At 38.0% G+C, this 11,516-nt stretch overlaps 1 protein-coding gene across 2 annotated transcripts in view; it reads right to left on the reverse strand.

Moving 5' to 3' along the window:
• The window catches only part of RPS6KA5 (ribosomal protein S6 kinase A5), a 155,796-nt gene that overhangs the window by 20,664 nt on the left and 123,616 nt on the right, over positions 1-11,516 (reverse strand). Inside the window, exons 9-13 of one of the 2 annotated variants that reach the window (XM_019552407.1) lie at positions 10,060-10,221; positions 6,856-6,981; positions 6,000-6,079; positions 4,925-5,018; positions 2,273-2,443 (exon numbers count right to left, since the gene is read on the reverse strand). In XM_019552407.1, the coding sequence (XP_019407952.1) occupies positions 2,273-2,443; positions 4,925-5,018; positions 6,000-6,079; positions 6,856-6,981; positions 10,060-10,221 (633 nt within the window). Of the gene's footprint in view, positions 1-2,272; positions 2,444-4,924; positions 5,019-5,945; positions 6,080-6,855; positions 6,982-10,059; positions 10,222-11,516 lie in introns of both variants that reach the window. The other variant, XM_019552406.1, reaches the window with a different exon arrangement.

Genomic DNA, 11,516 nt, shown 5'->3' on the forward strand with positions numbered 1-11,516 from the left:
GGACTCAGTGAAGAGGACCCCTACCTCAAGACTTGTTCCATCCTCTGACCTGCGGATAAGATTTGCAGTGTCTAACTATTTAAGCTTTAACGGACTAGAACTGGGCAGGGGACTTCAGACCCTCATAGGCACATCCAGAGGAGCATGCATGTCTGGTCTGTGACACTGCAAACCACATGCACCACACATGTAGGCATTCACCATGCTGCTAATTTGCCCCAGGGAAAAGTGGGGTGGCACATGTGGTTGCTTTTTCCCCCACAGCAACTGCAGAGCTCTGCTCATGGGGATGCGGCCCAGGAGCCCAGTAAAATGAGATACAGAATTGTGAATAACTTTGCCACTATCAACCCCAAGAAAGTAAACCCAGAGACCTGACACCCCAGCCAAAGCTGGCAGCAAAAAATACTAAAAATAGCAAACACAGGTTCCAGGTTGCAGATCAAAATCCATGGGCAACTAGCCATGGTAAAGGGAACTAATATGACACCACAATATTGCTGCATGACGATAAAGTCATCGAAGTTCAGTTACTCATGTAATAATCAATATAATGATTCCATTTGTCATGTATACAGGTCACATCTATAATGTCCAGTCACATGTCTTTGAATGGTTTATTAATGGATTGTATTGTTTTGCTACTGATTTTCTTTTTTTCTTTGTAACTAAATGCATGTAAGGGATAAACATTACAGTAGCCATTATATTCACACAATACTGACTCATGGCCTATGTTGCTATCACTGTTATAACTGAGAAAATGTAGTTTTTTTAAGACACTGCAGCAACTGAGACTGAAACTCCATTATATTGGGTTCTGTACAAACACCAAAAAGAGATAATTCGTGCCCTATTTATCATACAAATATTGCAATCCCATCAGGTTATTAGGACCAGGAAATTAATTCCAGCCTGTTCCTTGTATTCCTGCGCATCATACTTATTACACATAGTATACCTTGCTAATAGAAAATTACATAAATGAGGGAGGGTGACTGTACAAGAATAGTTGCCGCCAAGAGCTGGTGGCTGGCTGTGCCACCATTGCCCCATGTACTATCATTGCCCTGTTACATCTCTGAGTGGAAGCCATGTAGAAGTGTGAAAACTGCAGCAAATAAAGCAACAGCAGACTTGAAGTTAATGCAGTCTCTTACATTGTATTATTTCTTAAGTGAAAACACACACAACTGCTTTTATACTAGCAAATAAAGTTTGCATCAGTGGTTCTCAAATAGGGATGCCGCAAGATCTTTTTGAGGGTGCTGCAGGGTACAAAGAGATAAGCACTTGCTCTTCTCTATCTGGCCTCTTTGTAAGGCAGTAAGCACAGACTCTTTTCTGTCCAGTTCCAATGCAAAGACGTATGATCACACTTGTCCCTGTCAGCTCCTATATGAGTTCATAGAATCACAGAGAAATAAAGCTGGAAGGGACCTCCAAAGGTCATTTCATCCAAACCCCTGCTCCCTGAGGCATGATCATCTCTATCCAAATCATCCAATACAAACAATAATTAAAACTTTAAATACAAGTTAAACTCTACAAAAGAGCGAAATGCTTCCTCTTCCCCTCCACATGAGGAGGTAAGCACAGGCTTTTCTGTGCCCAACTTCAGTGCAAGGAGGTAACCTCATGATCATCCCTGCCCTACCACTCTGAGAGGAGTGCACTCCTGCCCTCAACCCCTGCAGCCTTATACCAAATGTTGAGAACCCCTGGTTTAATACATAAGGATCACAAACCAAATTTAATTGCCAAGCATAAACATCATCTTAAAGGAAGAGATTTCTCACTTTTTAACCATTAATTATTTTAGTCTGTAACCATGGCTTAATTCTGCACTATAAAATATTTCCTGTTGTACATACATTTTACCAATGATCTAGAACTATCCTTCTATTTTCATTTTTTAAAAACTGGAATAAATGGTTTGCAAGCCCATTCTCTACTACTAGATTTATTACCTCCTCTCAATAAATTTCCACATGAAAATGTATTAAACTGCAGTTACAGTTCAGGGTAAAAACAATGTAAGGACTTATTTGGGAGATAATTACAAACTCAGGAAATTCTGGAAATGCACCTAAACAAACTTAACTGTGCCTGTGAGCTCTGTTATATAATAGCTATTTATTATTAATCCATAAATATTTATTATCCCTTATTTTTAAAAAATGATTTATGCAAGTTTCATCTTTCTTTTTGTCACTGCAAGATGAAACTAAGGTGGCAGAATAACAATGTGTAAAATCATGCTATACTATACCTCAGGCTTCAGATCTCTATGGACTACTCCCACATCATGCATGTGACTCACAGCTGAAACAAGTTTGCGCATAATATAGCTGGCTTCTGTTTCACTGAAGTGCTTCTTTTTTTGAATACGTTCAAGCAATTCTCCCCCTTTCAGCAGTTCCATTACTAGAAATGTGTGAACCTAGAAAACAAACAAATACAATCTATGTGGAGTCTTAGAAAATGTAGATTGTAGAATAACAGTAAGGAATTTAAATATTATGTCAGCATTATAAAACATGAGACTTTTTTTTTTTTTTTTAAGGAAAAAAAACAAGCACACCCTTAAAACAAACAGGTAGAAAAATATAGTTTTTAAAAATTGTGAGAATAATTTCTTTTGTGTAGCACAAAATAAAGAATTAGAATGCATTCATCTTCCAGCAGTCAGGTAGTACTGCAGTACAGTCTCCCTTTCCAAAGGTTAGGATGAATAAAGCTGCCCGATAAAATATTGTTTCATGAGTCCAGAAATTAAGGGCCAAAACTTAGTCTACAATGCCATTTGTGCTTTAGGCTGCCAAGGACCTCAACTGAAATTAAACGTGTACATCAAAAGGTAGAATCTGATGAGAGATAAAGGTTACATACCTCCATGTAGAGGTCCTTTTTCTCTTTTTGCAAGGGATGAAGAATTAGTCACAGAGTGCTATTTCCCACATTTAAGTATAACTGTTACTACACCAACCATAATACGCATGTTTATTCTCAAACACGCAACCTTAATTCCATCTTCAGTAAGATTAATAATTACTATTCTAAAAACCGGTTTTACTTGAAAAGTTTTATTTTTACCTTTAAAAATTCTGAATTTGAAGACAAGATGATATGCTTCAGTGTTATTGCACTGCATTTTTTTAGGACTATTCTTTTTATAACCTGTTAACTGTTAGCAGGTGGTAGATGGAATATGGGGGAAGAGGGAGAGGTAGCATTAAGAGATATTAAGGAAGTGAGTCATTCTGAATAAGCCTACTAGGTACATCTCTGCCAGGAAGAAGAAAGGATAATGGGAGTTTGTAAGTGAGGGAAACTTTCAAGGAGGCTGAAGTGGTCATGGGAGTAGGCCAGAACAATGAACTATGGATGTAAGGAAGTAAGATTTGTGGGAGGCAGCATGTAGGTGGGGATTGGTACTACTGTGGAAGTGCAAAGACAAGAAAAGCAGAGCTGTGAAGTAAAAGAGTTAAAAAGTGCAGTAGAAACAATACAAGGTTTGCAGGGAAATAGTGAAGAGGTAAGACAATGAAGGCTGAGGTCAGGATTTCCTTGTGCTGACAGGGTACAATGCAGATACCCATGATACCTTAAACAGAGACGTTTTACCAAACTGAAAGTTTCCTCAGACCAGAACCCTGTCCTATTAATGTAGATGTTCCCCAAAACAAGGGAGTCTAATTCCCTGTAAGGAAGTAAAGGGATTGGAGATATGCTGGGCAGAAGCAGGAACAGTGTGCAGTACTGGAAAGAGCACAGTAACGGAGATGTATAGGGATACTGTTCAGCATACAGCAGGTATCTAGAGAAGCTCACTAGTAATACTGTTACTACTGCTTTTCAGGTCACTTTTTATACCTTTAGCTATGAAAGCACTGGAAGGGATAAGCAGAGTTTACCTTGGTAAACTGTGATTTACTAGGAATGAGTGTCAGAGCCTGACAAATGTTAGCTGGTTTGCATTCCCAATAACAATCTGTAACTAGAGCTAATAAAAAATAACTATGTTTAGAACAAAATAAAAGAATAACATCTTGATTTTTAAATTTTCAAAAAATTATGACCAGTGTGCAGAAGTCTGAAGAGGTGTATCGCTAGACACGTACTGCTAGGGGGAGAGGGCTGTATGGAGAAAGGAAAGGGAGACTTCACAGTAGGTTCTTTTCACTGTAGTTTCCAGGGAGATCAAGGAGACACAGCTAGCTTCCTGCAGCCACCATGGTCATTTCATACAAGTAATGTTTAGATAAAGCAGATGACTGAGAAATCCACAACTAAACATGTTACGAGACTTCTCAGAATAGCGAAGTTGATTAAAATTTCATGATTTTGGACTTTAATAAAAATAGCCTTAGGAATTAATAATACCTTGTACCTACATCAATCTTCTAATTCAATTATTCAAGCTGCTTTATAAATATTATTTAAGCTTCATGTCACTTGTAAAAGAAAATAAAAATAGGCATCTTAGGCCTTTGACACGTTATTTTTGTAGTACTAAAAATTGGTATTTATATGGTTCCTTAGTAACTCCCATCCCCAGGAGAACTGTTTAGCGACTGGGCCAGGCTTACTGACAGGTTTCAATCAGTTGTTGACAATGTCACAAGAGCTGATGGGGCTGTCCACAAGCTACCCATGGAGGCAAGGGCTGATTGGGCAATCTCGGCTACCTGGTTGGCCCTTCCTACCACTGTTGCAATTGTTATGGGGTTGCCCTCAAGGCACCCAGACTGGCGGGGGCTCACTGGGTGATCTCCACTGCTGCTGCTGTCCACCCAGGTGGCAGCAATGACAGCAGTGTTTATACACTGATAGAATCTACTTCATAGACAAATAGTAATACTTTCGTAAGATTAATGCTATGCACAGAAAGGTATGTTTGAAAAATGCTAATAATAATTACCTGATCATGAAAAACTTCATGCAACTTCACTACATTGGGATGTCCTTCACAGAGCTTCAAAGCAGTTATTTCTCTCTGGGTGTTTGCTTCCATTCTGGAAAAATCGATTAATCAGTTCGTACCCGATAAGCATATTTCAGAGTCAAAATTGTTATGCCTATTTATTTTTTAAACTTCTTCCTAATCCAGATTTTGGAATATTACAACAAGATTCACTTTGATATATACACTTGGAAATCAAAGCCAAAATCTTGGAAGCCCCAAAAGCAAGCAGAACAGAAATGAGTCTCTCAACAAGCTCTGCAGGATGGGATATACAGTAACAAATTTGTGTTTCTTGGTACATCAGAAATGGGAATTGAATCTACAACAGTCTCTTGTCTAGAGCACATCCAGGGGGGGCCAGCGAGAATTGGGGAGGCTCTGTTCCCCTGGGGTTACTAGGGTTACTAGGAATAACGGCCACAAATTGTTAGAGAGAAGGTTCAGGCTGGACATCAGGAGGGATCACTTTACAGTTCGGGCTGCCAGGCTCTGGAACGGGCTCCCAAGTGAGGTAGTACTCTCTCCTACCTTGGGGGTCTTCAAGTGGAGGCTGGACAGATATTTGGCTGGGGTGATATGACCGCGGCACCCGTTCCTGCCTGGGGCAGGGGGTCGGACCTGATGATCTGTTTAGGTCCCTTCCGACCCTAAGCACTATGAAACTATGAAATATCTCTGCCTCAAGTTAAGCACTTCTTTTCCTACAAGTGAGTAGTCAGTTCAGACTCTTCCAGAAGGCTTGAAGGATTGGCTTTAACCATTCCACCCTTATTCTAAATGAATACTTCTAAGCCATACGGAAACTCCAAAATCTTCTAACTTAGTAGTCAATAATGTAATTGAATGTTGCCTATAGATCTTCAGAAGTAAATCCCTATATTTTAAACAAATATTTTTTTATTTGTAATCATTAATCTAATCTGTAAATTGTAAGCAAAGTAAATAATGTTTTTATTATCTTAGAGACTATTTATACCTTTTACTAATTATTTTTACTGCATATTCTTGGCTAGTTTTCTTGTGTAAGCACCTTCGACAGATGGAAAAACTTCCTTCTCCCAATGGTTTCTCTTTCAGATCCAGTTCATAATGATGATAAAATGGAGAGTCCTGTCAGGAAACTGACCATATTTAGTTCTGTGGAACACTTCCAGTATAATGAGTCAAAGACAAAGAATAAACTATTCAATCTGCATTTACAGTTCCAAAAATACAGTTAAGAGATCTAATTTTGAAAAACAATACAGTATAAATAGAGGTTGTCTGATAATGTCATGAAACAATATGCACAATTTTTATTTTAACACTGTAAAGATGAATTATAAGATACTTTAAACAAAAATATTGAATAAACTATTATTATCAGAATATCTTCAACTACAAAAACATTACGGGAAAAGGCCAGAGTTGATTTCTACATGCTGATCCCAAAAACAGTAAGCTTATTTGAAGACATGACATCATAAGGATTTACATGATATGCAAATCTGGGTTGTTATATTAAATCAGATCCCCTTCTATAATAACTATTGCAGCTTTGAAAATGTTTATTTGCCCAGGTGAACTCTACATTTGCCATATGAAAAAAAGCATTGTTCTTTTCACTGTCCTTCTGGAAAGAAAGGGAAATTGGATCCCATGTTGCTGCTGTCATGTTTTTTAATTATGGCTTTTCAAGTCTAGACTCCAGTTACGTCTTAACTATGGCATATGTTAACTTTAAGTGTGCACTGACTGCTATTGACTCTTCAGCCAAAGAACAGATAACTGAATAATGATTATACGCTCAATGATAATTAGTATCTCAGCCTTTAGACCCCAAATGTATAGCCAAAGTCAAGAAATCTCAATATCCAAGCAAGCTAAGTTTTTGATATTATCATTACCTTCATCATAGCACTTCTAGCAATAGTTGTAATGCCAGGTCGTTCATCTTCCATATGAAACTGAATAGGATTTACTGTAGCCGCGTTGCGTTTAAACAAAATAGAAGGAGCAACAAAAGAATAACCCTACAGAACAAAGACAGGAGATAAACGTAAAGCTTGAAGTTGTGTGCATAAGATTGCACCCACAATATAACAAGTTTTAATCATAATCTTAAGGATTAGCATACACCTTTTATAGAAAAAAAATCTACAAAGTATGGGTACATGCTACTGAATTTAAGGTTAAAATCCAGCTTCATTTCAACATAAAGATACCTTAGAAGAGGTTAAATCATATTCTGGTTGAAAAATCATTCAATTAAAAATTATGGGACTACAGAAAAGTACTCGATTTCACAGCTTCAATTGTTTTCCACTGGTGACACTCTAAAATTGTCTGGTTTTTCAAGATAACTAAATATCAAACACATTTAAATTATGATGGGACAATGGAATTAATCATTTTGACTGGCAAAACAAAAATAATGCATTGTTTAATTAAGTTGGCTGCAACCAATACCTTTTGTGCATTTTTACCTATAAATATTTACAATACAAATACAAATTTACAGTATAAATATTTATGTTGGAAATGATTTTTTCCAGCATACAGAAATATTATAATGTCAATATGGGTTTGGTGGAAATGTATCCAAAGAAGTTGGATTTCTATCTAGTGGCAGAAAGTTTGAAATGTGCAAGCATAGAAAAAGGGCTGAAATAGTTTCATACCATCTCATGAACAGAAAAGGTTAATTACCAATATAATCAGTTGGCTGAACAGTGGTAGGCCAAGTAACAAACTATATCCGATTAAAGCAAATCTAATTTCCACTTGTTTGTTTGATTAGTATTTATTCTTAAATATGCTTACTTGGTTTACTTGGAAAACGAAAATTATTTGAGTTTTTTAAATCATTTGAAACTGAGAATTATTTAGTCTCAGATGAATTATTCAGCTATAATATCCTATTTTTACTCTTCCCGAGAGAATTACATGCTACAAATTGTATTAATTTATCTTTTTGTTATATATCCCTTATAAGACCACCACTTAATTAATATCTTTAATATTACCATAAGTCTGTGGCCAACAATAATTAAACAATTTTTCAAAAAGTACCTAAGGCCCCTGATAGATATTCACACTACCATGTGGCTTTATGGGATCTGATCTGCAAATTCAACAATAGCAAATGAAATGGCAAATGCCACATGTACATGGCAGGATGTGAGATTTTGGGATTGGGGATTAGACCCCAACTGCGCCTTACTTGCCAGTGTAGGATCATGAATGCAGGCTCCCCATGCACCAGCCCACAATCAGCTGACTGTCAGCTGGGGTCAGGGATTAAACCAGGGTCTGGAATCAGCCCTAGACCAGTCCCTGGCCCCAACTAAATAGTTGTCAAAACCCCAGTTGGGGGAGCACACACTATTTCTACTAATCTCCAGGCGTGGGGACCCTGTGTATGGACTGCCCCAGCACATTCCCTTGGCCCCCATGACCATGGATGTATAAAAATGGCATATGGACTCCTGATGGGTGGCAAGCGTGGTTTCTGCAGATCCCATGTCCAGGGATGAATAAAAAACCATGTCTTAGAATACAGGGCAGCTGCCCCCAATCCTAGGGTCCTGTCATGCAAGCACCTTTAAAAACTTTGTGTGCAGCTGGGCTGTAAATGTGATTTTCTGTCATCCCTGATGCACAGGGATCTCAGGATCAGGGAACAGATCCGGGGGGATTTTAGAAAAACAACTGTGTGCAGCTCAGCTGCACACATGGTTTTAAAGGTCCAGGGTGCAGTGAGCCCAAGACTGGGGAGATGCTTTCTGATGTCAGGCTCACAGACCCCCATCTGCCTCTGGAGGTTGGGTGGAGGTCTGGGGTCCATGGACTAGTTCTGCTCCCAAGACCAATTTGGTAGGTGACAGCTGTATCCCAGACCCTGGGGCTATCCCATGGTGGGTCCTGAAACTCAGCTGAGTGTTGGGATCTGTCACGGCCCAGCCCCAACCAGCCATATGTTCAATTTAAGGCATGACAGAAATGAGCCACAAAATCGTCACACTTTTTTTGTGAAAAAACTTTGTGACTTGTTTACTGGATTATCACGCCTTAAATTGACTTGAACATGTGACTAGGTTACTATTTACGGAGCGATTAAGCTGTGAATTGCATCTTAAATTTAACATGTGTCAGGAACCTTAAAATCTCATTAACCTTCAGTGAGATTTAAAATTACAAAGTCATTTTGAAATTATTTTTCAAGCTTTTACCCATCCAGAAATATTATAGGAGCCTAAAGCATTACATACAGAAAGATTTTCAGATGCATGAAGTGCAATAAGAAACTTTTCTGAACATGTTTTTAACATGAAGGAACAGCATATTGATGTTACTTTTTCTTGTGGAAGTGCCTCAGGGGTCAAGGAGCAAAAATCTGCAAAGCTTTGGCTCTTATTTCTCTCTCCTAATGTGGATCACTGCATCCAACAAGAGTTTTACGGGAAGCTAGGTGTAGAGATTTAGTGCAACAAACACAGCTAGACTTTCCCTTCTCTCTATTCCCTCCAATACCAAGAAAGGGTAAAGCCAAATACAGAGTATAGATAGCTACAGTGCAGTGATTCTCCAGAACAAAGCCCAGTTATTATTAAGAGTAGTTAGTGCACATGAACAATCAGACCAACTGCAAAACTATGTTGCTAATTCATTTGCTTTTAGTATTATGTTTCCTTTATAATAGGTAAGATTCTGCTCCACTGAAGTCAATGCAATGTGACACCTAAAAACAAAATTAAGCTCCAAACAGTACCAGCCAAATTTAATTTTTCATTTGTAACAAAGTGATTAAGTAAAAAAATACATATATTATGTAGCAATGTGGGCCACACTATCTTTTTAATAATTACTATTTAACAATAAGCAAATAAATAATATTTAATAAATTATCTATAATGTATTAATTAATACTTGCATCAACTAACTATTTTTATCTTGAGGAAAGAAAACTCAATAAAAGTAAAAGCACAACATTTTGCAATGGTTAAAACTACAATACAAATTTAAATTTTGACTTACAGCAGGCATGATTTGATAATACATATGGAAATAGCAAAATTTATTTTTAAATTATTGTAGTATTTTACAGTTACCTGAAATAATTTTTCTGAAGTCTGTGGCGTGGCTGCAGGAGAATATGTAGGATCCATGTCTGTAAACTCTTCTGCAAAGTTACTAACATCCAATTCATCCCGAATTACTGGTTTAAATGGGGCTGGTACTCTTTTGGCGGCTAAATCAGACCAGTTTATGTTCTAAACCAGAAACAGAAAACTAAGTTTCAATCAAAATATAAATTAAAATAAACCTGCTGAACGGAGATACTTATTTTAGATTTTTTTTAAGTCTACTCAGTGCCTATGGCTGTTAAAAACAAATGTTTAAGCTATATCCTTTCGTACATTTCTCATGCAAGAAGCAAGAACCAAACAGCATTTGTGTGTGGCTGTATGACCAATACTATTAAAAAAACCTACAAGTTTGTATGATGAGGATGAACACCTAATCTAGAATGGGGATTCATCTGAGCCAGTGGGGGGCATACCACAAATTAAGCCCTCCCTGGGTACTACTCCAGTCACCATCCCCTGCCCAATCTGCTGTCCTGCTCTCTGTTCCCTACCCTGAGCTCCCCACTGGGTCTGCTGCTCTGCTTTTCTTCTTGAGATCCATGTGTTAAGAAGGGAAATGCAGAGGATTTCCATCAGAAAGTCAGCCGTAAATGGAGCACTGTCACCTCTGCAGCAATACTTACACACCTTATCCTAGACTAACGAATATGGACTGAGGACCCTCCGAGATCAAAGATTAGCTAGATTTGTTAGTGGAACACAGTAAAGATTCTGGTTTCCTCTTATACAAAAGTTCAGGTCAAAATTAAGTATGGAGGTTGTAAACACTCCATAACAAAATCTCTCTTGTGATTTCTTACACATTTAAAACTAATAATTTTTATTAGTTTTATTATTATTTCCACTAGCATGGAAATGGATGGCAAGAGTCAACCCTCTCAACTAGTCTGAGTCACATAAACTGCACAGCCCTTTCTAAATCTTATCTTCTAGTCCACACCAAACCCAACCACACTGAGCTTCCTGTTTGTTGAGCAAAACCCTTTCAAGAAAAAAGCAAGCATGTTGATTATTTGTCTCTCTTCCTCTAATATAGACAAAAGATACCTAAGTAAGGTGTAGAAAGATTTCTGCTGGCAGATTTCTTATACTTTTAGCACCCGCGTGACTTCTAAACACATTGCAGGGAGGAGTGAGCTGGGATGTAGGCTTGACCTCACACCGTGTCATTCAGAAAAACTTTTGAGAACTGACTGGATGGCTGCTAAGGGTTGGTTTTAATGGATTTCACTGTAGAGTAGACTATTGGTGGGCTTGAGAGACTATAATTTCCTAAATTCTTTAAGACTGGGACCTTTCTATTTTACTAGTGTGGGTGCATCTACATGTGCACTTCATAGATTTCATAGACATTAGGGCTGGAAGGGACCTCGGGAGATCATCGAGTCCAGCCCCCTGCCCAAAGGGCAGGAAGTCAG

The sequence above is a fragment of the Crocodylus porosus genome, unplaced genomic scaffold (assembly GCF_001723895.1).
Source record: "Crocodylus porosus isolate Cpor-Errol unplaced genomic scaffold, CroPor_comp1, whole genome shotgun sequence".
Taxonomy (NCBI): Eukaryota; Metazoa; Chordata; order Crocodylia; family Crocodylidae; genus Crocodylus; species Crocodylus porosus.